Source organism: Muntiacus reevesi, chromosome 5 (genome assembly GCF_963930625.1).
Source record: "Muntiacus reevesi chromosome 5, mMunRee1.1, whole genome shotgun sequence".
Classification (NCBI taxonomy): Eukaryota; Metazoa; Chordata; class Mammalia; order Artiodactyla; family Cervidae; genus Muntiacus; species Muntiacus reevesi.
The window spans coordinates 41275957-41303332 of NC_089253.1; the positions used below are offsets into that span (position 1 = coordinate 41275957).

The 27376-nt window shown below is 49.4% G+C and overlaps 1 protein-coding gene across 2 annotated transcripts; it reads left to right on the plus strand.

The window, feature by feature from the left end:
• Window positions 1-244: 244 nt before the first annotated feature.
• Window positions 245-26914, plus strand: POLA2 (DNA polymerase alpha 2, accessory subunit). 2 transcript variants are annotated; one of them, XM_065937710.1, is made up of 18 exons: window positions 245-687; window positions 3702-3826; window positions 4312-4409; window positions 4792-4849; window positions 8157-8263; window positions 10633-10826; window positions 11467-11555; window positions 13007-13162; window positions 13676-13738; window positions 14699-14741; window positions 18020-18144; window positions 18949-18987; window positions 20016-20089; window positions 23510-23618; window positions 23873-23979; window positions 24800-24859; window positions 25496-25622; window positions 26340-26911. In XM_065937710.1, the coding sequence occupies exons 1-18, from the start codon at window positions 609-611 to the stop codon at window positions 26487-26489; spliced, it is 1803 nt and encodes a 600-aa protein (XP_065793782.1). In that variant the 5' UTR covers window positions 245-608; the 3' UTR covers window positions 26490-26911. The 2 variants fall into 2 exon arrangements, with proteins under 2 accessions (XP_065793782.1, XP_065793783.1); XM_065937711.1 differs by lacking the exon at window positions 18949-18987 and having other exon boundaries at window positions 26340-26914.
• The last annotated feature ends 462 nt before the right edge of the window (window positions 26915-27376 follow it).

A 27376-nucleotide genomic window follows, 5' to 3' on the forward strand; every position in this document is an offset into this window, starting at 1 on the left:
CGGGCTATGGTCCATGGGATCGCAGAGTCAGACACGACTGAAGACTTGGCATAGCACCAGGCTTAACTGCGCAGCCGCCGGTAGAGCGGGCGGGCTGCCAGGTACCGGCGCGCGAGCCGGCGCTCAGGCGTTTGTGCTCAAGCTCCTTCGGTCGCGCCTGCGCGCGCATCGTCAGGGACCTGACAGCCGGAAGCAGGAGGAAGGGGTGGGGTTGAACCCGGGTCTCGCGCATGCGTGCGCAGTACAAAGCATTTGGCGGGTTTTTCCGGGCTAATGTGTTTTGCTTCCATCAGTGAGAAGCTCTGCGGTTGCCTTTAGGAAGCAGGACGTTCTCCCCAGGAGAACGAACTTCTCAAGATTTCTGTTTCCTTCCTCTAGGCGTTTGAGGGCTTCCAAAAAAAGAAAGAAAAAGTGTTTCTACGTGACTGACGACTGGGACTTTCTGACCGCCTGATCTTGGTCCGTTTGGTCACTCTCCGCCTCAGGCCCTCGGAGGGTGAAAGGGTCAGAGGAACCTCGTTCTGCTCATCGATCTCCACGCTTGTGGGTTTCTTGGCGTCAGGTCGGAGCTAGGGTGGGCCTGGCCCCGATCCCCCTCCTGGGTCATCATGGCTGTGTCCGCCCAGCTCTTGGTGGAGGAGTTGCAGATCTTCGGCCTAGAATGCGAGGAGGCTGTGATTGAGAAATGTGAGTTCCTTGCCCCCTCGCTGGACCCCAGCCCAGGTCCACCCCCCCCCCGCCCCGCCCCCTGCTCGATTCCGTTGTTCACCTCCCTAGATGGGGCTTGTCGGGTTTTGTGAGATGAGTGAAACTGAGTTTGAGACTTTGAAATGCTCACAGGGTACTGCTTGGATCCCAACTGAAAAAGAATGTGAAAAATGGTTTTCAGTCAGCGCAGTTGCACAGAATTAAAGCTCAACAGCAAAGCAAGAGATGTTGGGATTTTGAAATGTAGCTTTTTCTTCCTGGCTCCTCCCTTTCCAGCCTACACCTAAATTTCTGCTGATCCATCACTTCTCATCAAAACTGTTGGTCTGTGCAAATATGAGTCCCTGACGTGGGTTCCTAAAATTGAATTTTAGCTTTGCAAGGAACTTTAAGGAGCTTGTCATCTGTTGCTGACAAAGCTTACAGGTGGAGAAACCTATTGTTGTTTAGAGGCTAAGCGTGTCCAACTCTTTTACGACCCCATGGACTGTAGCCTGTAGCCTGCTAGGCTCCTGTGTCCATGAAATTTTCCAGGCAAGATACTGGAGTGGGTTGCCATTTACTTTTCCAGGGGATCTTCCCGACCTAGGGATCGAACCCATGTCTGCTGCATTGCAGGCAGATTCTATACCACTGAGCCACGGGAGAAACAGATAAGGAGAGTTAATTGCCTGAGCTGGTCTGTGGGCCAGATCTGCGCCTGCGTCCAGTGCTTCGTTGTATTGGTGAGGCTCTAGGGCAGTGTCAGAAGCAAACTGTAGGAGGTGTGGAGTTCCTGGTGTTAGAATCAGGGCAATCATGCATCTACCTTTACCCTTCATCAGCACAGTGAACTTCTTTTTTAGTATATAAAACCAGAACGCAAACATTAATTTATGAGAGACTGGAATACTCTAAATTTTTATCTCCAGGGCATTCTCTTCCTAACAGGAGACTTGAATGAGAAAACCAATCATAGTCAGAAATTTATTTGGTGAGCCTAGAGTCAAAACAAGGAGAAATTAGTTTTGTGAACTAAGTTTTTAAAGGCTTCAATCCAAGATGCCTGCTGGTTCCATTTCACACAGAACTACGTTGGCAGTGATGTTGGAATTCTAGACTTGTATTTCATAATTGCTAACCTCATCTGGACCTTAATATTGCCTGACATATCATACCATATTTCCCTGATCACTCTGAGTCTCCTGTGGGAGACATTCGTCACCTGCTCCTCCTTTGACAATCTTCTGTCCCACACTAACTCTCAGCTGATGAACTTACTTTCTGTTTCGCTGAGAAAAATAGAAGGACCTGTGTCTATGCTATATTCCTTGCCTCCTCCCATTACAGTGAATAAATTCTTCATATTTCCAGCAAAAGCCACACGTTCCACTTGAGTCCTGAATCCCATCCCTTCTGTCCTCCTTAGGGACATCACTCCAGTAATTCTTCCCTTTCTTATTTTCTATTTTCTCTCCATAAGATATTTTTTCCTAGTAGCCTAGGAATGTGACTCTTACCCCAACCCTTAAATACTCCATTGTTGCCCCGTCCCACTCCAGTTATCTTCTCCCAGTTACAACAAATCTTCTCAGAAGGATGGCCTCTTCTTCAGATTTTTCCTCGCTAAGCCCATTTCAGTCAGCTTTTTTGTCCCCACCACTTCACTGAAACTGCTCCTCCCAAGGTCACCAACGACCTTCACCTGGCCAAAGCCACAGATGCATTTTTCAGTCCCCCTCTGAATGAGCAGCAGCATTTGATGCCATTCATCAGGTCCTCTTCTAAGGGTCTTCTCCTAAAATGCATTTTGCTCTTAGCTGCTTGGACACTCCTCCTGGGTGTTCTAATGTGCGTGTCACCACCTTTCAGCCTTTGCAGATTCCTCTGTATCCTAAGCCCCAAGATACACGCAGCTCTTTGGTGATCTCACCTGGTCTCATGTATTTGCTGGTGGTCCCCAAATTTGTAACTCAGCCCAGGCCTTTTGCCTGATCTGCAGGCGAGTCTACCTCCCACACGTCTCCAGCTGAAAGTCTGATTGGCATCTCAGCCTCAGGTGTCTGAAGCTAAGCTCCTGCTCCCTCTCCTCAGAGTTCCTCCTGCTGCCTCCCCACCTCAGTTAATAGTAAGTGCCCCCTTCTAGATGCTCAGGTTAAACTCACAGCATCATCCTTCCTGGCTTTCTCTCTTCACACCCCACATCCGGTCAACAAATCCCAGTGGCTCTACCTTCCGGATATTTCCAGTCTAGAGTCCAACCACTTCTCCCCTCCTCTACTGACACCGCCTCGACCCAAGCAACCATCATCTCTCACCATGGATTTGGCCATGGTTCTCTTCACTGATCCCCCTGGTTCTGCCCTCATCCCCTTCAGTCTGTTAACACAGCAACCAGGGGGACCCTGTTCAGTGGAAGTCAGGTTGTGTTACTGTTCTGTTCAAACCATCTAGTGATGTCTCAGCTTTCTCAGAATAATTACAGGGGCCAACGGTCTGCACCCCCTTTACCCTTTCAGCTTGTCTCTGTCTCCTCCTTCCTCTCTGCATTCCAGCCGTGGTGATCTTGTTGCTCTTGCTTCTCAGGATCCTTGCCTGAAAGCCCTTCCCCCTCAACACTGCCTACCAGACTGCTTTACTTCTTCCAGGTCAAATGTCATGCCCTCAATGAAGCCTTCCCTAATCACTGTGTTTAAAATTGCCAGCCCCTCCCTCCAGCCCCCTGATCGCTCTCCAGGCTTTATTTTTTCTACAAAACACATTTAACCAGCTAACGTACCTTTTTTACCTATTTGGTTGTTTTCTGTCTCCCCTCCATAGTGAGCTGCATGAGAACAAGAGTTTGTCTCTTTGTTATTCACTACTGTTAATATGTTCTTGTGTCTAGAACAGTGCCTGTCCTTAGTAGGTGCTGAATAAATGACTATTGAATAAATAAAGGATTATTTTCACTTTTCAAGGTGAAAGCCACAAGAAATGAACTCACTTCTTATGTGTCCAATTTCCCCCTACAGTGGTAGAACTGTGCATTCTGTATGGACAGAATGAAGAGGGAATGGCCAGCGAGCTTATAGCCTTCTGCACCAGCACACGTAAAGACTGCCTTTCCTTGGAGACCCTGAACTCTTTTGAGCACGAGGTAAGAAGAAACTGTAGGCAAACTAATAATGTAAATTTCCATGTCTGCTCTGTCGGAAGGCGGAGCACTGTATTGAAGAGTGTGTACCTTAGAATCAAACCTGGATTCCAATCCCAGCATGAGCTTGGACCAGCTCCTTAATGACTCCTAACCTCAGTTTCCTATTCAGTCAGTGGTTCCCATGATCCATATTTTTTATGGTTATTGAATGAATTGAGAATGGTTGTGAATCCCTCCTAAAACTATGCTCAGCAGGTGGTAGTTCTTCAGCAAATAATTGGTGTTAATATTAGAATTGTTATGTGTTGGAGAGAAACAGTGACAGGTTAAGTCTTTATTCTGTCATGTACATCTTTATTCTTCCTTTGAGGAATTTTATACCTTTGATTATATTTCAAATGCACATTATTATTTCATGACTGTGGGAAATGCGTCCTCTATTACTTGACTATGGAATAATATATTCATTATCTTTTCTTCCTCAGTTTCTGAGCAAAAGATTATCCAAAACCCGGCATGGTGCCTCCAAGGACAAAGTGCAGGGCCACGCAGGAGCCAGAGACATTGTTTCTATACAAGAGCTGTATCCTTTTCTGCTCCAGGCCCTTGTATCAAACTACATATTGTATTTTATCATTTGTCTGTAGTTGCATGTGTAAGTTAAGAACAAGTAATAAGGGATTTCCCTGGTGGTCCAGTGGTTAAGACTCCCGAGTTCCCAATGCAGGGGACATGGATTCTATCTCTGGTCAGGAAACTAAAATCTGGCATGCCACATGACATGGCCTAAAAAGGAATTTTTTAAAAATAAATAATTTTTTTGAAAACCACAAAAAACATGAGAACAAACTCAAATTAAAAAAAAAAAACAAGTAATATACCTAGTATTCAGATTTCTTATTTGATCAATCCTTGCCTTAGATTTTGGGTGGAAGTTTATTGTTTCTCTTAACCAATGTTTTTAGAATTGAAGAGGAAGAGGAAGAGGAGACCCTCTTGAACTCTTACACCACACCCTCTAAGGTGCGTGCACCCTGTTTGGAAATTGCATTCTACACGTAGCATTTTTTTTCTTTATTCTAAAAATATCAGCACAGCATCTGAAGTTCTGAAGGAGAAAATTAGCCACTCATACAGTTCCTACTCTATTTCCACATATGCATCTTCCTTTCCGATCATGTGCGTAGATGATTTTACATGATGGTAGTCCTTGTGGACACACAGTTATCCTGCTTTCTCCAGTTAGCATATCATAAAATTTTTATCAATGTAATTTCTCCATAATTGCTCTTTTTTAATGGGTGTCTAGTTTTGTATCAAGTAGAGGCACTATAACTATTGCTTATCCAGTTTAGGTGTTGGACCCAAGGGTAAGAGGTGGAGTAGGGCAGTGGAAAGTTGCTGTCCTCAAAGCCTGAGTCAAAGACCTAAGTGACCTTGAGTGAGTTGCTTTTTTCTCTCTGAGCTGCCATTTCCTCTCCTACATAGTCAGGGTTCATTCATTCACTTATTAAGCAACTACTGTGTGCCAGACACTGGATGAACTGGTGAATGAAACAGACAAGGTTGTGCTCTGCCCTCAAGAAGTCAATAGCTAGCAGATAATACCCCATGATATTATCTTGAATAATATCTTGAAGGGCTTGAAAACTAAATGAACATGTAAAGTGCCAAACCCAAAGCAATGTATTCGGTAATCATAGTTAGTCTTTATAGAAAATGAATTTGTGTCAATCCTCAAACAAGGAGCAAGCCTTAATCTGTCAAAGTAAATTACTCTGTAAGAAAAAAGATGATTAGGGAATTCCCTGAAAATCTTGGTGCTCTCACTACCAGGGCCCTGGGTTCAGTCTCTGATCTGGGAACTAAGATCCCACAAGCTACGCTGCATGGCCCCCCACCCAAAAAAAAGAAGGAAGGAAAGGTGAGTCATTTAAATGTGCCTGTGGAGAATAAGAAAGCTAAAATGTTCGCAGCATCAGAGTTGTTCATATTTGAGAGGACTGACTCGTGGTAACTCAGGTCTCAGTAGACTGACGCATAAATCAGATGACAATTTACTTAATTTACTGTTGAAGTACACACCTTTCTGATGGCTGAAATACCATATTGAGGACACCCCATTCCTGCTACAAAAGTACTCAGGAGACTCAATCACAGATCAAAGTTTGGCCATGAAATCATAGCTAAGAGATGAGCTGAAGTGAATGAACAATTTGAAATATGCATCTGAAGCTCAGAGGAGGGGCAGACTGGATCTGGGGTAGAAACAGGAAAAAGGCTTAGACAGTGCCCAGCACGTGGGAACTCGGGCATCAGCGCAGCACGATAACGGTCAGAGCCCAGGGCTGGCCTTTCCCACCCAGACCGGTGCCAGGGGCAAAAGAGCCCATGTTGCAGAGGTGAGTATGTCAGTGGTCTTAGCTTGTCACCAATAAACATTTAACTTGTACAATGACAACTACTCTTTTTTAATTTTTAAATATTTATTTATTTCTTTGACTGCCAGTTCTTAGTTGCAGCATGTAGGATCTAGTTCCCTGACTAGGGATTGAACCCAGGCTCCCCTCCTTTGGGAGTGCAGAGTCTTAGCCATTGGACCACCAGGGAAGTCCCACCAGCTACTCTTTTGCCCCTATGCTCACCATAAACCTGGTTGTAGTCTGGCCCTCCACATGTCCTGCCTGACAGGGAGAGATGTGTCAGTCTGGGGATTTGAAGTTCCCATGCTGCTGGCATCACGTTTCTAATAAGTGAATAATCTGGCAATAATTTGGGTTCCTGTGTGCTGTGAGGATGTGTTCCCCCCAGGGTATGAGGCTGTAGTCCCTCTGTATTTCTCATTATGGGTGGATAAACCGGCCCATAGTGTTAGCAGTGAGTCTCCTGAGCTTGCTTCGAGTGAGCACACCCCAGGAACGTCTCGAGCTGGTTTGCTGACACAATCAGGTTTCACCACGTGGCTAAGGGCTGAGCTCTTTGCTTCATCCTGGGAGATGAACCTGAAGTTCTGTAGCCCCCTATATATTAGAAGGGTCTTCGGGAAAATTAGTTTGAGAAAAACCTATTAAAATCATAAAATTTTTGCCATTGTTTGGCCCAGTAATCTCTCCTACTAAGAATCTCTTATAAGAAATCATCCAAATTCCAGGAAAAGCTACGTGTGTGATAGTGAGCACCTCAGTATTTGTTGTCTCCAGAAACAGATACACCCAACAATAGAGAAGTAGTTACATAAACTATTATATATCAATTCCATCAACACAGCTACCAGAAAGGATGAAGACTGACAATGTGGGAGAAATGCTCAGAATTAATATAGAGCAAAAAACTCAGTATTTACAATACTTCAATAAAGGGTCATATTCAAACTAAGATTATAACTATTGGAATGTTTTCAATTGGAAAAATATTGAAATACTAGAAAGGAGTATTTTTAAATGACTGTTGTATAAGTATAGTAGATAAGGAAGGGTCCTTTTAAAATCTAGTTTCCATTCCAGCCACTTAAGGGTGGTTTCGAATCCTGTTTTCTCTCTCTTTACCTGTCCGTAATCACCCCTGTAGGCAGCTTTGGTGGCATAACCTAAACCCGCAGCCAGGAGGAGCCCAAGGGCAGGGGAACGCCTGCCAACTAGCTGGCTGCCTGGTTTCCCTCCAGCCGAGGATTTTGTCTTTGCTCAGCCATAGTCTGTTGTCCCAGACTCTGGGGAGCAAGGGATCTCGGGATTTGCCGGCTTCACCCTCCACTCCAGGCATCTCTTTGGATTCTTGTTGATGAGCAAAACCATCCAGAAAACAAAACTGACCATCAGTGAGGCGTGTGCTAAATACTCTCCAAGTATGAGCTCACCCGTGTTATCTGCCTGGAGTCACTCCCTTCTTTAATTCTGAAAATGTGTGGTAGACTTTGCCAGAATAAATAGTAACAAGGTCCCATCCCTTGACAGGAAAATGTGTCTGTGCAGGTTAAAACTGTGCGTGTAGCCAAACTCCCAGCTGTGGTAAAGCAGAGAGGTAGAGAAGGAAAGTGAACACATGAGCAATTTGACAGGGCAGATCGCCTACTTGGCAGTCCTTTCGGGGGATGTTGTTGGCATTTTTTTCATAGTTGCCTCCAAAATGGAGACAGTGTACTGATGAGGACTGTATTAGAATTGCTGAAGTCTGAGATCCTGCTTGAAAGATGGGGCCTTCAGAAGAAAACCAGCTCTATGCGGTCTGTGCCCTTCATTCGGGCACATCCTCCCTTTCCTCCTAAGGATCTGCACACTTCATTAGCAACCCCTGGGTCTAGAGTGACTGGGCCCTTCTCCTGTTTTGCTTCTAGGGTTCTCAGAAGCGAACTGTCACCACCCCGGAAACCCCCCTCACAAAAAGGAGTGTGTCTGCTCGGAGCCCCCATCAGCTCCTCTCACCGTCGAGTTTCTCTCCAAGGTATGGATCCTGCTGATTCAGCTGCCAGGCCGCAGGCCTCCCCTCCCCTCTCTGGTTACCTGGTGGAGGCCGACACTACAACCTGACTTAAGGAATGGGGTGGACGTTTTCCTCTGCAATCGACTGGCTGGAAGGCCAACTGCTCCCTACCTTCCCCACCCTCATCCTGTGTGGAAAATTACTGTTTAACGGTAGTTAAGGAAACTCACTTTCCACCTTCTTTTCTGGGGCTCATTTCCTAGATCAGGAACTGATATCTCCTACTGAAAACAACCTGTCTATTCAGAAGTCTGGGAGGCCTGCGAGTCTCTTGCCAGTAGGAGGCAAATAGGTTTCCACCTGCTTCTGTTAGTTCATGTGTTGTTGGGTTTCTTTCTTTCTTCTTTTTTTTAGGTATTTATTTTTTAAAAAGAAAAGCCCATATCTTTTTTCATAATGTTGCGTAACCTGTTCTTTGTTCCTCACTCAGGTTACAACTAGTTGCTGAGAGTTTTCTTGTCCCTGAACCTACCCCAACTTCACTGGTATTTTATCCCTGCTGCCACTTCTGCACATAAATCCACAGGGATCATGTGTGACTTTTGGAAATCCATAAATGACATGTGTTCCGTGAGAGAATTCTGTAGTGAGAGCTCTGCTGAGGAGAAGAAAGAGCTTTAGGTGCTGCCGCATCGGGATGGGGCAAAGGAACAGTGATGTTCACCAGTTAGGGCGACACTGGCTGCCGGGAGTCACTTCTACACCAAGCAGAACGTAAGACTTGCCAGCCTAAGGCTTTCTGTCACATCAGAAAAGAGGTGATAGGGACATCCCTGGGAGTCCAGTGGTTAGAACTTGGCACTTTCACTGCTGTAGTCCCAGGTTTGAGCCCTGTCAGGGAACTAAGATCCCACGAGCCCCTTGGCAGGGCCAGAAAACACAAAAAAAAGAAAGGGAGCGATAACATTGTTCAAGATCAGAGGGGGTCAGATTCTTCTTTTTTTCCTTAATTTTTTTTTTTTAATTTGTTTGGCTCTGCCTGGTCTTAGTTGTGGCACGTGGAATCTTTAGTTGTGGCATGTGGGCTCTTGGTTGCAGCCTACAGGATCTAGTTTCCCGACCAGAGGTTGAACTCTGGGCCCCCCGCGTTGGGAGCACAGTCTTAGGCCCTGGACCACCAGGGAAGTCCCCTGAAAGGTAGTTGGATCCCGAGGGCGGATTTGACTTTAGTGTGGCCCACTCCTGCTTTCAGGAGTTTTCACCCTGGCTTCCAAATAGAACTTTCTAGATTTAGAAGGGCATCTTTGGATGCACAGAGATGGCTGGTTACAGAGTGGTTCTCATAGGTGCCAGCACCATGGCAGCAGTTCTATTCTCTCAACAAGCAAGACTTTGAAACTTGTAGATCTGTCTGCAACGCTTGGCGCAGTCGAGATGCGCTGCCTAGTCATTCTTTAATGCACGCTAGTAAAGCTGATGTCAGAAACTAGGTTCGTAATTTATGAAAGTAACTTCTAAATTATTCAGGTGGAGGCAGCACTGGAGACAGAGGTAATTAGTCAAGCTCATTTTCTGTAGCCTCTCTGGAAAGGAGGACCTGGCAGCACCCACTCTGACTGCCCACGGAGAGCTGGTTCCTGCAGGGTTTCAAGGCGTTAAATGAAGCCTGTGGTAACCAGGCCTCTCGGTGCACTGTGTTCACAACCAAAGGCTTAGAAGACCTCGCTGTCCTCTAAGCAGATCAGCCACACTCGTGTGTCCCTGGAGGTGGAATTTATCAGTGAGTGAGGAGAAATACGAGAACTTGCTGGTTGAGACTTGGAGAATGGGAGTGTTTGTTCACTAGCTGACAGAATTCATTACCTGTCCACCTCCAGAAACACTGGGGAAAGCTGATTCCCTTTCATTTAACTTCATTTTGTTACTGTTTCTACCTTGAACTATATCATGAGGTGTTATGTGTACATAGAGCAACTTTTGGCTTATCCACAGTTCCAGGCTCTGATGATATTCTAACAAATGCTAAAAATTCATAAGAAAGAAAACAGTACTGGAAACTGGCTCTTTAATCAATTCAGAGTTTGGATTTTGTTTCACTTTGTTAGTTTTAATCCAGGAGAAGACCTTTTAAACTGCGTCGCTGTGTCTAAGCTTTTTTAAACACGTTTTAAGCTTTTTTAAACACGTTTGGTATTCCTCAACCCCCCTCATTCCTGAAATTCCTTAAAGGTCCAGAATGTCCAACCCCATTAAGCTGATTAGATTTATAAAATGTGAGGCCAGGCTGGCATGCCTTCAATCCCAAATTTTCGAGAGGTAACCTCATCTTAGACTCCTCTCTCTTTTTAGATATGAACGCGGTAATGTTGATGTCTTTTGCTTCCAATCAGTGCTACTCCCCCTCAGAAATACAGCTCGAGAAGTAACCGGGGAGAAGTGGTCACCTCCTTTGGCTCGGCGCAGGGGGTGTCTTGGTCCGGGAGAGGTGGAACTAGTCACCTCAGCCTGAAGGTCTTGGGACATCCAGAGCCGCTCACCGGGAGCTACAAATGCATGTTTCAGAAGCTCCCAGACATTCGAGAAGGTATTTGTTTTTTCCTTTGACATTCTGGAGGGTATAAAACTACCTGGAAGGATTTGAATCAGTAACAAAGCGTCAGCTAGGCTGGTAGAACAAGTTCAAGGTTGCCTTTGATTGATAGATGTTGTCTGGGTGCCCCTATTAGGAAACGGATATGAGATGACCACTCTCAATAATTCTCCCAAATCACAATCACTTTGCTAAGAAAAAGCACATAACCATTTCCCAGTAACAACCACTTGAACTGTATAAAGGAAGCCAATTACAGCGTTAAAGGAAGCGGAGAAATTTATGGCTTCTTCCTTGGAAAGACTAGAAGGCTCTTCAGGTTGTTCTTGGCTTCCCTGAAACCCCCCTGACCACCTGAGTAAGGGGGAGGCTGGGGATGGAGCCAGGCCAACTTTGGGACTGTGACCTCATCCGTGACCCCCTCCCTCCCCCTGCCATGGCCAAATGGAAGGCCGGGTTCAGCAACCAAATATTGGGCAATTGGCTCGGGCTTGAGAAAGTTACCAACTGGCCGGTGTCCTCGGCACCCTGCCTGCTTCTATAAAATGACTGACTAATGTTTTACAAGGTGCTGTGTTTTCTCTGCTTGGCAAGTAAAATGTCTTAAACATGCTTTTCCCCTCTGGGTTTTCAGTTCTGACCTGTAAGATAGAAGAACTTGGCAGTGAACTCAAGGAACATTACAAGATTGAGGCTTTTGCTCCCATTCTAGTCCCAGCACAGGTAAGAGTTGTTCTAATAGTCTTTCCTGATTGATATTGTTTTTTTAAATCAATGATGAAAAGTCAGCCTCCTGCTTCCTTTTCACTACCTGTCTACCTTCTAGTTAGAACATCTATCTTGGATGAACTTGGTAAAATGGGTTATAAGTGCTTTCTGGTTTTGTGACCAGATTAAGTCGTTTTCTTTGCACTTGGGTTAGAGTCTTGCATGTAAACAAGATTGAGGGCCTTAAGCATTCAAGTGTCAGGATATGAGAACAACAGCAAGGTGAAGATTTCCAGAAACGGTGACTCATGGTCTCTCCCCTTCTTTGGTCTCTGTCATCAGGGATCAAGTGCTGTGAATAGTGTCCACGTCAATAGTTTAATCTGGCATGTGTATAGTGCTTTCTCTCTAGAACGTACTTTAAGGGGAGATGTGTTCTCAGAGTTTCTTTGCGGTGCCTCTGTCACATATTTGCATTCAGAGGAGAATGGCCAGCTGGGGAAGATATGCAAAGCCATGTCATATAAGGAAGATTCGGGGGAGTTGGGAGGAAGTAGTGGAGGGGAGACTGGGTTGTACGATCTCATGGGGAAAGATTAGACTTCCTCGGTTTGCCCCCGGGAGTGAGAACAGGATAGAGGAAGCCACCAAGAGAGGAATTTCAGCTCAGTTTAATGAAGAACTTCCTGTTACGAGGCGGTATGGTGAGTGGTTAAAGGATATGGCCCTGGAGCCAAACATCTGGCCTTCAAACCCACACTTTGCCCACTGTTTGACCTTGGTTAAATTATCTAACCTTTCTGCTGCTGGTTTTTCTCATCTCTAACATGGATGCAATAATAATATCCACCTCACGGTTTTTGTGAAAATTAACTGAGTTGATACACATAAGCCTTTAGAACAGTGCCTGGTGTTTAGTGAGCCCAGTAAACCAGAGCTGTCATTAACAGTTATTCAGGAGATGTGTGAAGAAGGAAATGGCAACCCACTCCAGTATTCTTGTCTGGAAAAGCCCATGGATGGAGGAGCCTGGCGGGCTGCAGTCCATGGGTTTACATGACTGAGCACACATGCATGAGGAAGGTGGAGGGAGATGGATGGGTTGGTAGCAATAAACTGGTAGAACTTAAAAAAAGAGAGAGAGAGATGTGGTAAGTGGGCTGGTGGTGAGGGGGTGGGCTCGGGGGCAAGTTCCCCTTCACTGGAGATGCTGTGGCTCAGACAGCCACTTAGAGGGGCTGAGGCATTAGATTGTAGGCAGACTAGATGCCCTTTAAGGGTCCTTTCACCCCTGGGAGCCAGTGATGATACACCCCTAGGAGCCGAGTGGTCACCTCGGGCTCAAAGTGATGCCCCACCAAAGACACGTGTGCTGTTGTTGGAGGTCTGTTTTGCTCTCCATCGCGCGGACCAAATTTTAAGCTCCTGTGTCCCAAAGGCTGTTGTTCTCCTGTATATCTCGGTAGGAGCCTGTCACCCTGCTGGGCCAGATCGGCTGTGACAGCAACGGGAAGCTGAACCACAAGTCGGTGATTCTGGAGGGAGATCTGGAACATTCCTCAGGCGCTCAGATTCCAGTGGATCTATCTGAGCTCAAAGAATATTCTCTATTTCCTGGACAGGTGAGATCAGGGGTATGACTTGCCTCTGGGTGCGGCTATGCTATCTGCTCCTGGTGTGTGTAGTGGACTGTGGCCAACTGCCCTGCGCTTTTGACCTCTGATGCCAAGAGGTGTAACTGGAGCTCAGGCACCAGAGCAGATGCCAGTATGGGGCTTCCGATGCCTTGTGTGCTCCGACCTTGGCTCTGGGATCTGCGGCTAGGTATCAACCCCAGCTCTACCTTGCAGGGTGAATGAGTATGGCGATGTTACTTAACCTCCCAAACCCAGAGTGTCCTGATCTGTGAAATGGGAATGATAATTCTCACCTTATAGGAATGTTGCAAAAATGAGATTACCGTGTAAAGCATAATTATTATTACACTAATATAACCCCCTTCCTTTGTTTTCTAGAAAAACACCCCCAAGTTTACAGTTACAGGATGAGAGTAGCTGAACAGTACTTGTAACTCTATCACAGTAACTTATTCCAGACCTCCTGTTGATCAAGTCTGTCTGCTGCCTGCCTTTCAGGTGGTGGTCATGGAAGGAATCAACACCACGGGTAGAAAACTTGTTGCCACCAGACTCTACGAGGTACAGTGTGTGGGCTTCTGTCCATCCTGAAAGTCGTCCTCTGTAAGGGCCTGTTGATTCGCTTCTCAATTCTCTGTAGCATACGACCTACCTCTAGGTCAGGGCTTAGCAAACTGCTCCCCTAAAGGGCCAGACAATACATATTTCAGACACCACAGACCTGGTCTTCATACAGTGTCAACTCTGCCATTGTAGCACAAAAGCAGCCACGATCAGCCCATTATCCAAAGAGCGTGGCTGTGTGCCAGTGAAAGTTTACTTACAGCGATAGGCGGTAGCCAGATTCGCCCGTAGCTTAGCAGCCCCTGCTCCTGCAGTAGTCCTCTGCAGGCTTCCAGGGGACGCGGAAGAAGTAGCAGCACCTGTCCTCCCAGGCAGGACATCGATCCTACAGTCGCCCGTTTTGCTCCTGCTCTTTCCTGGATGTTTTTTTGAGTTTAGCCGTGACCTCATGCTACCAGGTGTCTTGCCCACTCTGAGCAGTAAAGAAAAAGGGAAGGGTCATCAACGCTGTGGTCTTACCTGGTAGCTCAGCTGGTAAAGGGTCCACTCGCAATGCAGGAGACCCCGGTTCAATGCCTGGGTTGGGAAGATCCGCTGGAGAAGGGATAGGCTACCCATTCCAGTATTCTTGGACTTGACTGGTGGCTCAGCTGATAAAGAATCCACCTGCAGTGCTGGATACCTGGGTTCGATCCCTGGGTTGGGAAGATCCCCTAGAGAAGGGAAAGGCTACCCCCTCCAGTATTCAGGCCTAGAGAATTCCATGGACTTTGTAGTCCCTGGGGTCTCAAAGAGTCAGACACGGCTGAGCAACTTTCACTTTCATCAACTCTGTGGGCTTTTAGCTCCAAGGAGCAAGACACCCACAAACATGCCCCCATTTAGTGCCCACCCCGTTCCTGACCAGAGGCGGTGCCTGGGGCAAGACCTCACCACAGTTTTCTCTCCTGTTTGAAGGGTGTGCCACTTCCGTTCCATCAGCCCGATGAAGAGGATGGAGGTGAGCTAGACTTCCAAGGGTATTTTGCCAACAGTACGGGTGGAGAGGAGTGGGCCAGGGTCTGGAACACAGTTCCTCTGGCCCTGGGAAAGCTTCAGAAGCTGTGAGAGCACCGTTCTGGAGCTCCAAGGGCGACCACAGATCCATGGGTTCACCGGCCCTTTGTGGAAGGCCAGGGGTCTGAGCACATGTGGCTTGGTCAGCCTTACTTCCTGTGCTCTGATTCCACAAGAGCTGTCATTTCAAGACTAATGTTTAACAGGTGTTTGAAGGTTGCTTTGAAAAAGAAAAAAAACATTGGAATTCCCTGGCCATCCAGTGGTTAGGACCCCAAGCTCCCAATGCAGGGGCACAGGTTCCATTCCTGGTTGGGAAAGATCTTGCATGCTGTGTGGCCAAAAAAGAGAGGGAAGGGGGAAGAAAAGGGAAAAAAAGAAAAGGGTAAAGAGCACCAATTTAAAAGAAATTCCTTTAAATGCCATGTGATATCCTGGACAAGGAGAGGGGACATTAGTGGAAAAACCAGTGACATTTAAATAAAGTCATGAGCTAACAGTAACATACCAGTATTAATTCCTTCATTTTGATGAATGTACCCTAGTTACGTAAGATGTTAGCATTAGCGGTTGCTGGGTGAAAGGTGTACACACCGGAACTCTGGACTCTGTTTGGGACATTTCTACAATTCTAAAGTTATTCCAAAAAAAACCCTGTATTTAAAAATTAGACACATTTCTCAGGAAGCCTAGAGTTACTTGGTAACTAACCTAGATGAGAAAACATGAACAGTTTAGTAAACTTGGCTTCAGAACAATTCCAAGCATTTTTGTAAGCAGAGCAGTAGACTGTTGAGGATTAGCAGGGAGATAGCTGATGCTAGCTGTATTGTCAACATCCCCTCCACGTTAATATTGTGTGAGGTCATTCTTAGAGGCGGCCTGGAATTGGGAGCAAAATTTAGGAGTTTATGTATGACATTGCACATTCTCTCAGGAAGTAAGTGTTTATGGAAGCTAGAGTGCTGGTATTGAATCAAGTTCAGGTAACAAAGGGAACAGACAGGGCTGAACTGCCCGGAGCTGGAGCTGTGCCAGGGGAATCTTTGGAAGCAATTGAATAAGTTGGTTTTATTTTGTTAATAGTTATTTTTATTTATTTATTTGGCTCCATTGGGTCTACGTTGTGGCATGCAGACTCTAGTTCCCTGACCAGGGATCGAACCTGGACTTCCTGCACTGGGAGTGCAGAATTTTAACTGCTGGAAGTCCCTGAAAAAGTTGTTAATAGATATTTTGTGAGCAAGATGTTGGGCTCAACACCTGGGTGTGGAGACACAGAATACAACATGGACCTGGCCCCCGGGCACTCACCGTTTACCTGGGGCCTGCGTCTCCTGGGCTCCTCGGAACTGAATGTAGCTTTGTCCCCTCCCCTCTTCACAGCACTGGTATTACTCTCCTCCTTGAATTCTCTGTCTCAGTTCAGTTACTGCCACGCTCGAAGAACAGTGGCCCTCATTCCTGGAATATATTCCTGAACATATTACTTTATATGGCAAAAGGGACTTTGCAGGTGTGACTAAGTTAAGGCTCTGGAGATGGGGATTGTCTAGGTGGGCTCAGTGTAATCACAAGGGTCCTTATAAGGAAGGGCGGGAGGGGGCGGGTCACAGAGATCGGACTTGTCAGGTTCTGGCTTTGAAGGTGGAGGAGGGGCCCTGGGCCAAGGATGCAGGCAGCCTCTGGAAGCTGGAAGGGGCCGGGAAATGATTCTTCCTAGAGCCTCCGGAAGGAATGCTGCCCTGCCCACACCTTGATTTTAGGACCTCCGACCTCCTGAACTGTAAGATAATAAGTGCGTATTGTTTTAAGCCACCAAGTTTGTGATAGTTTGTTACTGAAACCATAGGAAGCTAATAAAGCTGCCTGTTAAGAAGTCAAGGATCATTGGATTTGTTGTTGTAAGCTACAGAACCTGGTTTAAACTAACTTAAGAGAAATTTCTTAGGGGAAATTGAGGTAGTACACAGACTGGACAAGTGGCTGGAAAAGGCTTACAGCCCGGATCACGGCTCAGTGACGCCAGGTGTCCAGGTAGCAGAGTCCTGGGCTGTATTGACCAGGCACCTCAGCTGGGTGGGTCAGCGCCAGTCTTTTTTCTGCCCTTGGATAGTTCACCTTGAGATTCTGGAATCCAGAGTGAAGAGTGAATGGCTTAAGCCGGTCCGTGCCTGCTCTCTGGCTGGGGAGGAAGGTGCATCTAATTTACATCTCCATAGGGCAGGGGGGAGGGGACCTTATGGACGCCAAGGCTCATTCTCCAAAAGGGAAGCAGATGCTTTGAGGAAAACGGCACCCCGATACAAGGCCCTGCACCCCATAACACAAGAGTCTCCCGTCCCAAGCCTTGCCCCCTAGCCTGTCTTCCTGGACCCCTAGATGAACCAAATTCTCCAGCTGCTCTCACCACTGATGATCCCTCCCACCGAGCTCTCAAAACCTCAGTGCTGTCAGGGACCCCGCCTTGCCCTGACTCCTGAAAAACTCCACCCTCAAGTGTAAGCAAAGTCACAAAAAGACAAATACCATATGATTCTCCTTAGATGAGGTTCCTAGAGGCATCAGAATCAGAGGTGGTTGCCAGGGACTTCGGGAGGGGGAGCAGGGAGTTAGTGTTTAACGGGTATGGAGTTTCAGTTTCATGAGATGGAAAGAGTTGTGGAGATGGAAGGTGATGACAACTGCACAACATTATGGATTTATCTAATACCACTGAAATGTTGATTTAAACATGGTTATCATCAGGAGGAATTTCCCTGGTGGTCCAATGGTTAGACTCCGAGTTTTCACTGCTGAGGGCACAGGTTCAATCCCTGGTCAGGAAACTAAGATCCCTAAAACCACACAGCACTGCCCAGCCCCGCCCCCCCCCCCCCCAAAGAAAGTTAAGTTTTGTATTTTACCACCGAAAAAAAAGTTAAGAGGAAAACCATGTAAGCAAATGCCACTTTGATCAATTCTCTCGTGACTCCCACTTTCCTCCCATCGTCCACGCACTGCTGGTAAATGTCTCTGGAGTTCTGGTTGCTTGCACACTTGCCTGTCTGTGCAGCTCATGGAGGGCTCTTTGAGGCCAGGGTGAGGTCTTATTCCTTTCGATTCCCAGGGTTGCACATGTGAGACTCTTAACTGAGTCCCAAGGCATCTTGCCCTCATTGTCCTTTCTCCCACCATCCCAGCAGCTTCTCATCAACACCTTAACAATCCTTTCTGGCTTAGATTCTGAGCAGTTCATGGTCCTGGTGGCCTGTGGGCCGTACACCACATCTGACAGCATCACCTTTGACCCCCTGCTCGACCTGATCACCATCATCAACCGCGACCGACCGGACGTCTGCATCCTGGTAGGGCCCCTCCCGGGACAGTTCACCTAGGGAGGCACCAAAGGGAGAAAGGGGTGGGGGTGGGGGGTAATCTTGGAAAAAGGTCTGATGAGGTTCTAATCAAACTCTCCTCCTTCTTAAAAGTATTTTTGAGTTCTTGGTCTCCATCTTTGGTGAGGTGTGTGTGGTTTTTGTTTGTTTTAATATTTATTTATTTGGCTGCATCGGGTCTTAGTTGTGGTGCATGGGGTCTTTGATCTTTGTTGCAGCGTGCAAGATCTTTAGCTGTGGCGTGTGAGACCTGGTTCCCTAACAGGGATAGAGCTCGGGCCCCCTGCATTGGGAGCAGTCTTAGCCAGTGGCCGACCAGGGAGGTCCCTTTGTGTGCATGGTCTTAATCAAAAAGCCCAAGCTGTTTTGCCACCTGCATTGATTTTTCAGTATTTCACCTCTTGTCTAATTACTCCCATTTGTGAACTCATCTCTTTTGAGAGCTCAGAATACTGCTTCATAGAGGTAGATTGCCCTTGCTGGGTTGGAGGGGGAACAAAAGCCCAGGATTATAGGAGGCAAAGCAGCTAGTGACGGGCCCAGTAGACCTCTCCATCCAGGAGGTTGTGTCCTTCTGCCTGTGATATTGGCTGGGCACCATCCCACCCCCACCCACCTGCCACCTGTCCCCAGCTGTACAGGCAGCCTTGGAGGGAGAGATGGACCCTGGGCAGAGAACTGCTAGGATCGGGTATGTGAGGGTACTCAGAGGCACGTGCAATTCTGATGTGTTCTTTTGGTACCTTCGTTTCTCCGCTTCGGGCTGATCTGCAGTTTGGACCTTTCCTGGATGCTAAGCATGAACAGGTAGAGGTAAGTGGCTGGGACTGGAGTCAGGGAGAGACTGAGTACTCACATTCAGTCAAGGCCTGTTACTTTCATCTCTTGGAGTTTATCCTGCTTCTGTAACAGCCTAAATGAATCCCTGTGGCTGATCAGAAAAACATTATTGCAGGGCAAGTTTAATAAAGGTATGGAATGGGAGGGCTTCATTTCACCAGAATACAGAGCCATCTGGAAGCTGGGGCGGGTGGGGGAGGGGATCCAAATATCTGAGTCCTGGTCCCCCTGGGGCAGGAGAGTGGGGGAGGCCCGGAGCTGTGCCCGTGAAAGCCCCTTCCCGGCTGCGACAGCTCGGGGCCCTGAGTGTCACTGTCCTTTGAACTTAAAACACAAATGGCCCTTCTGGAGACAGCGCCTCCTTTTGTCTCAGGAGAGGTTTCTTTGTTTTGTTCTTTTAATTTTCTACTGCTGGGTCTTCATTCCAGTGCAAGCTTTTCTCTAGTTGGGGCACGCAGGGGCTACTCTTCCGTTTCGGTGTGCAGGCGTCTCGTTGCCGTGGCTTCTCTCATTGTGGAGCACGGGCCCTGGGCCTGCAGGCTTCGGTGGTTGCAGCACATGGGCTCGGTCGTTGCAGCTCCTAGGCTCTAGAAGCACAGGCTCAGTAGTTGTAGCACACGGACTCAGCTGCTCCTCGGCATGTGGGATCTTCCCAGATCTGGGATTTAACCCGTGTCTCCTGCACTGGCAGATGAATTCTTTACTGCTGAGCCAGCAGGGAAGCCCTCTCAGGAGGTTTACCAGACACAGCAAAGGCTTCAAAGCTCTTTTCTTCCTACTTCTCTCCTCGGCTCACTTTCAGGACTGATTCTTCCCCGACCTCCTTGCCTGCTCCCAACTAGACTCAGCTCTCAAAAGGACAGAGACCCTTGTCTTGGGTATCTTTGCATCGCCTTCAGCTCCTCACCCAGCATCTGCCCCCAGGGTCATCTAACCAGCGTCATAAACAAGTGAACAGACACCAAACATTCACCCTGTAAATCTCCTTTCTTTTCTTGCAGAGCTATCTGCTGACGAGCTCATTTGAAGATGTTTTCAAGCAATGTCTCCGAACAATTATTGAAGGAACACGAAGGTCAGCATTCAAAATACTGGGCAGAACCTTACATTTCCTGAGTTTCTCCAGGGTTCCCCGTTAAGAAACTGAAACCGTTCAAAAGTCATGGTAGTTCCCACCCTTATATCCTTTTGAACTGCAGAGATCAGCTAGAACTCTTGACCTTCAGGCGCGCCGAGCCTGAGTGAAGAGGCCTCTTTGTAAAACACAAAGATAAACGCACTTGAAAGGACAAGACTGCCCAAACTTTCGCTCTTCCCTGGCTTTCTGTACTTCCTTCCTTTTCTCACTCCCTTTTGTAGAAATTCCTGTTCCCTGGGAATCTTCCCAGGGTGGGGCTGGGGAGTGTTTGATGGCTTACAGCACAGAGTGCCGGGTGCCTGACATCTCCTGTGAGTGAGAGTTGGGGGGGAGGCCAAGTCCTTCCCCGAGTCAGTGCTTCCCCGGTTTCACAGGCACCCCGCGACGGCTCGCCCGTGGGTGGGGATTTTGAATCCTTGCCACGGACTGGAGGGATGGGACTGGGAAAGGTCACAGCGGTGATGAGGGCTGGGCAGTTCTAATTTGAGAGAAAAGCCGCTATTCCAGGAAGAGCCTAAGCCAGAAGTAGAAAGTTTTTCTGGAAGCCGACACCCCCATTTCCTGTCGCTTCCCTCCAGTGCCCGGGTTCGAGAGAAGCTGCTCTTGGTGGATCTCCTCCTCTGGGGATCTGCCTGCCAGGAGCTGAGCTCATCGAAAACAAACATTCCTGAGGCTAAGTGTAAAATACGTCTGGAACAAGGGTGGTTTTTGAAACAAGATGTATGTCTTCCGCCCTTGGCGGTGAGAACTGATCCCAGCAACGATTAGCTGTCATTCTACCTTCTCGTCCCAGCAGGGCAGGCCTCTCGGACTGGGGGAGAACCCCTCCCGACGCCAGAGTCGGGGGGCTCGGATCGTGCGGTGTAACAGCCTGCAGCTGGGCCTGCCGCTCCTTTCTCCCCACCCCACTCCAAGTGACGCGACAGGTGTCTTCCCTCTGCTCCCCCAGGGTTGTTGGGACCCTGAACAAGTTTGTCAGACCTGGAGGCTCCTCAGGAGATAAATCCCTGAAAACCAGGGGCAGGCCTGGCGTCCCTGTTTTGTCAGCCCTCGGGTCCCCTCCGGGATAGGCGGGGACCGCCCCGCACGCCAGCCGGGTGCTTTCCATTTGAGATGGGGTTCTGTTTTTGGTTCCTCACCCCATGTGGTATTGACAGCAGTACCACAAACAAAGAACAGACCGGGCATTGTTACCCTGGGGGTGAGCTCCCAGCACCACCAGGCACTTTCATCTGCAGCCAGAGTGCGCCTCAGGGAGAGGGGCTGCCCACCCTCCCCAAACGGTATAAAAATGGCCCTCTTTGGGGGGGATTTATTTTTACTCTGAGAGGTCAGCATCGCAGAGCATTGAGCCCATTTATCAGTGAAAACCAGAGCCCATGAGGAAGCGCCACCTCCCTCCCGGGAGCCCAGCAGAGCCCTGGAGCTTGAGGGAGCGGCTGCGAGGCCCGGCCCACCATGATGTGTGAAGTTGTGCAATGCTCAGCATAGTTGGAATTTTCTCTCGGATCCCTCCCCCTACAACCCGTGTATAACCCAGAGCAGGAGGCCCGTTTCCTCCTTAACTGTTGCTCTGCCAGCTCCCTCAAGGAAACAGAGCAAGGCCACATCTTAGCCGCGGCCGGCTGCACCATCACAGATGGAGCCCCAGGGGTCTGGAACACACACTCCCCTCCAGGCCACCCCCCCGGCCCATTTGCCAGGCTTCAGCGCCCAAATTGGTAGTCTTGGATAATCACAGGGAACTTTTCAGTGGCAACAGTAACTAATTTGCAGAGTACCTTTAGTCTCAAGGTTCAGATTTTCCACTGCAGAAGTGTCGGCTCACGCTTTGAGCAGGCACGATAAACAAGTGGCACGTGTATGAACATCACCAGCACCTTTATCCGGCCTGAGAGGCAGCCATGTCCCTATACCTGCAAGGTGGGTACCTGCCTGTACCCACCTTTGGGAAGCCATCTCGTCTTAAGCAAGAGAGGGCGCTAGAAGTGAGAGCTAGTGGGATGTTTGTTGTTTAGTGGCTAAGTCGTTAACGACTCTTGTGATCCCATGGACTATAGCCTGCCGGGCTCCTCTGTCCATGGGATTCCCCAGGCAAGAATACTGGAGACGCAAGAGAAACAGGTTCAGTCCCTGGGTGGGGAAGATTCCCTGGAATAGGAAATGGCAACCTGCTCTAGTATTCTTGCCTGGGAAATCCCATAGACAGAGGAAACTGGTGGGCTACAGTCCATGGGGGCACAAAGAGTCAGACACGACTGAGCTACTGAGCATGCACAGGGATCGGACCCGAATCTCCTGCTTGGCAAGTGGATTCTTTTACCACTGAGCCACCAGAGAAGCCCAGTGGATCTTAGACATGCCTCCAAAATAACGCCTTCCACCATAGGCCCCTCTGCCAAGGACAGCGAGGGAATCAAGGAGATGGGTTTTTTCCGTTTTCTTCTCTTGTGTGGCTAGAGAGGATAAAGCGACGGCCCCTAGAGTTACAGGGTTTTTCCTCACTTCTGTGTTATAACCCTCCACCAGAGGAAAGATCTGTCATCTCTGCTTTTACTGTTGCTGTCAGAGATTTCTTTCACGTTTGTCAGACAGTCGGCTGAGGAATAAAAACCAGCACTGATTCCCTGTGTGAGGCGGAGGGGCTGGGGCGGGGGAGGGGCGTGGGCCCTGGGAGAACCCACCGTTTCTCCCCCTCCCAGATCCACTCTGCCTGCCTGGTCCCTCCCGAGGGAAGAGCCCCCAATCAGGGAGGCAACAGGACACCTAAAAGCCACATCTGTTCACCCAGCGTGAAGAGTCAGAACTTTGGCTTCATCTCTGGCTCTGAGGAAAGTGAAGGTGTATCGTCTCTCAGCCGTGTCCGACTCGGCAAACCCATGGACTTCTCCAGACAAGAATACTGGAGTGGGTTGCCATTCCCTTCTCCAAGAGATCTTCCCAACCCAGGGATCGAACCCAGGTCCCCTGCATCGCAGGCAGATTCTTTACTACTGCACCGTCTAGGCTCTGAGGATTTCTAGTCACATCCTTGTCTTTCCTGATTTTCTAGAGCTCTGTCTCATCTTCCCTTTTTCTGCTGGTCATCCTCTTCCTCTCTCAGTAGAACATGACACGGAGCCGGGAGCAAGCATGTCCTGAGCCCTCGAGGTGGTCGTGTGATAGAACAGACCATCTCTCACACCCAGTGTCCCGTGGGGAACAGCACCCCCTCCTCGTGGAAGAGCTCCGTTCTGAGCATTCCCCTCGGAAGCTGGCTCTTGTCTGAGGCCCTGACACTTGGAATCTGTCAACCGGCTACGAGCTGTGTTCATTTTCCTTCCTCTTCTGACATGTTGGGTTTTTTTTGCAAACCAGCTCTGGCTCCCACCTCATCTTCGTCCCGTCACTGAGAGACGTGCACCACGAGCCTGTGTACCCACAGCCTCCCTTCAACTGCTCCGACCTGCTTCGAGAGGACAAAAAGGTACACACGTCCCCTCCTTAACAGCAGGCAGCCAAATGCAACGTGCTGGCAGCGACCACCCAGCTCCATCTGGAAGTGCAGGGTGCGGAGATGAAGGGCCTGATTCTCAGCTTCTCTTTATCACAAGCACATGTGTTATGTACTGTGTGTTGAACTTTCAGTGGTCTCCCCAGCCCTTGTGGACCCCGCACTTTCCCAGAGGAGAAGTTTCTAACTTCAGCGTGCTAATGCCTGCCCCACCCTTCTCGTTCCAGCGAGTGCAGCTCGTGTCCGAGCCCTGCACCCTCTCCATAAACGGAGTGATCTTTGGCTTGACGTCCACCGACCTGCTGTTCCACATGGGGGCCGAGGAGATCAGTAGGTGAGAAGGGGGTTCCAGTCCCACGGGCAGTTTCCGGCCCTCTGGACCCTGGTCCTGTCCTTGGCCAAAGGCCTGCTGGGCAGAGTCTTGAACGGGCAGTCCCTAGAGCAGCACTTTCTGCCAAGCCCTTTGGCCACTGAGTTTCTCTGCACCCAAAGAGGGTGGCAGGACGCACATGTGTCTGTTACCACTGTCAACAGTGTTTGAGGCCCTGCAGGGCCCCTTCCATCCTATCTTTGCCCTTAATTTCTAGTCATAGACATTCATCTACTTTGCTTCCTTTGCCATATGTGTGACCTAAACAAACTGTCCCTGCATGTGGGGTGACTGTATTTACTCTGGAGGGTATTCCCCCTCCCAGAACAGGGCGCTACTCTGCAGGGGATCAGATGCTACCAGGTCCATTGAACCGAGGCTCACTGGTTCAGTTCTCCCATCACGGGAAGGAGCATGGAGCCATTCGTGTGTTAGGTGAGATGAGTGTGTGCAGGTTGGCTCTGGTTGGAGGTGCAAGGGTCACCTGGCTACAGCTGGCCCCTCAAGGAGCAGACCCCACGTGCTCTCACATGGTGTGGAGCTGATGACGGCCCTCCTGGGCCCTGATCACAAGGGGTTCCTGCTTCTCCCCTTCTCAACCCAGTGTCCTGCTCAGCAGACCGAGCTGATTACAGACACGTCTTTAAACTTCCCCAGAGGCAACTTCCTGTCACACACCTTGGCCACATCGCTTCTCTCTAGTTTAAGAAATGCTCCCCGAAGAGAAACAGGCGCCGACAAACAAGTTTCCACATTCCATTTCTTGCTTTTCTTCCTTCTGCAGTTCTTCTGGAACTTCAGACCGGTTCAGCCGAATCCTTAAGCACATCCTGACCCAGCGGAGGTGAGCCCGCCTGAGGGGCGTCTGCCTGTGCTGGGAGTGCTTTGGAGGCACAGAGCTCGGACAGATTTGACTTCGAGAACCTTCCCCAGTGGAAGTGAAAGTTGCTCAGTCATGTCCAACTCTTTGCAACCTCATGGACGGCAAGGAGATCAAACTAGTCAATCCTAGAGGAAATCAACCTTGAATATTAATTGGAAAGACTAATGCTGAAGCTGAAGCTCCAATCCTTTGGCCACCTGATGCAAAGAGACAACACACTGAAAAAGACCCCGATGCTGGGAAAGATTGAGGGCAGAAGGAGAAGGGGCGACAGAGAATAAGAGGGTTGGATGGCATCACCAACTTAGTTGACATGAGTTTGACCAAACTCCTGGAGATGGTTAAGGACAGGGAAGCCTGGCCTGCTGCAGTCCATGGAGTCACAAAGAGTCAGACACGACTTAGTGACTGAGCAACAACAGCCTTCCCCAGGCCGCTACCAAGGAGCTCCCTCCTGGCATGACAGGCCTGTTCTGTCCCCCAAACACAGAGGGAAGGGAGAGGCAGCGTGTGACAGCATAGAAACCAGCGGCGGAGGAGGAGTCCGTCGGGAGGGCTCCCGAGGCCGCTGCTGCTGACTCTCTCTCTTCTCTGCAGTTACTACCCGCTGTACCCACCCCAGGAGGACGTGGCCATCGACTACGAGAACTTCCGCCTCTACGCTCAGCTGCCCGTCACCCCCGATGTCTTCATAGCCCCATCAGAGCTGAGATACTTTGTAAAGGTGGGTTTGAATTCTGCTGTTCCCCAGAAACGCCAGAACCAGCTCCTTTCTGGACCCCCGGCACTTACTCTTCTCGGGTCTGCTGGTGGGGACAGTGGCCTCGTTCTTTTGGGGGAAGGGGCAGGAGTAGAAAACAAATCTGTTAGTATAATGCTTAAGTAAGTGATGTGCCCTTGCTGCCCACCACCACCACCCCATCCTACCCCCAGCATGGTACTCAGGCAGCCCAGCCTGGGAGCCCAAGAGGCAGCTAGGAAGGCCCTCAAACCATGGTTCTCACCCATGGCCACGTCAGGTGACCTGGGCTTGCCTGTCCCCTTCCCAAACTCTGAGATGAGCTCCCAGCAGCTCTTGGGCTTGTTCAGATTCGGGCCCTCACAGGGAATCTACCCCGTCAACCTCCTCTTGCCAAACCAGAGCCAGTGCAACCTCCAGAGGTAAACCTTCTTTCATGCTGTGAAACAAATAGAGCAAGTTTGTTTCCACGTTTGGGAATTGGCTGAGTCACCTTCTTTATTTTGTTTTGGAGACGCAAGAGGGACTCAGAGTTTTCTAGTAATAAATTAACATATTGGACCGAAGATGGTTTTCATTTGCCTTTGTTTCCAGTTTCTATAACATCCTCTGGGGCTGAACCCTGAGATGAGTCCAGCTTCTTCACATTCGTGCCCACGGTTTCAGCCTTTCCAGACCCATAGTCGCTCTTTCCTCCCCCAGGACATCCTCGGCTGCGTCTGTGTGAACCCGGGGCGCCTCACCAAGGGGCAGGTGGGGGGCACCTTCGGCCGTCTCTATCTCAGGAGGCAGACCGCCGGCGGCGAGGGCAGGCGGAGCCCGTGTGCTGCGGCCCAGGTGGTCAGGGTCTGAGCCGCTGTCCTCCGTCACCCGTCGCGCGGGCTTCGCAGACGTCGGGACTGGGAGCAGCCCTCGGATGAGATCCCACCCGTGGAAGCGGGGAGCAAGCTGAGGGCAGGGTGCCCTGCGGGAAGGCCTCGGGCAGCTGGTCCCCAGCCCTGAGTCCAGCTTCTCTGGAAGAAAGCAGTTGTTTCTTCCTGGACACTCGGAGTCCAGAGAGAACTGGCCGTGGGTGCAGCATGCTCAGGAAGGTCAAGGCTTTACGATTTCTTACATGAGTCAGACAGAAAAACAACTTTGGGAGAAATAAAATAAATTCTGTAACTTCGGTGAATCTGTCTTCCGCTCCTTCTTTTTCCTGGTAGTGAACAAAGAGTGTTGCCTCCTTGACCTCTGTCCAGAGAAGCAGAGCATCTGTCACGCCGGGTTTCCGCCCAGCCCCAGCTCTGACCCTGAGGCCCCCGTGGCCTCTGTGCTGAGGAGGCGCTGGGCTCAGCTGAGAAGCTGCAGCTGGCTGCATGCCGGGCCCGCCAGGCGCGGTCCTCTCGGTCCCGGCCCGACCCCTGCATCTGGAGGGGGGCCTCCCGGAGCTGCGCCAGAGCCAGATCCCCTTGCGCTGGCTCGGCCGAGTTGCACCGCCGCCCGGGTCTCGCCTCCAGCCCAGAATGCTCAGACAAGGCCAGGCCCTCCAGGGCCCCCGCCATGTCCCCACCCCTGGGGGTCCTGGCACCTGGCAAGAGGCTGTCGCTGCTAAATGAGGAGTGGGTTTCTGTTCTCAGCTGGTGGCCGTCCTGCCTCAGACTCCAGAGCCACGGCTGGAAACCCCCAGCTGCCAGGCCAAGGGCCAATGCCTCGAGTCAGAGATAAATAGGTAACCTAACTGTGTCCAACTTTTGCCT

Bases quoted from the DNA above. Each gene is read 5' to 3' on its own strand.
- POLA2 (XM_065937710.1), top strand. From the start codon at position 609: ATGGCTGTGTCCGCCCAGCTCTTGGTGGAGGAGTTGCAGATCTTCGGC. The intron at 688-3,701 runs GTGAGTTCCTTG...TTCCCCCTACAG, and splicing joins GGAGGCTGTGATTGAGAAAT to TGGTAGAACTGTGCATTCTG. The intron at 8,264-10,632 runs GTATGGATCCTG...GCTTCCAATCAG, and splicing joins CCGTCGAGTTTCTCTCCAAG to TGCTACTCCCCCTCAGAAAT.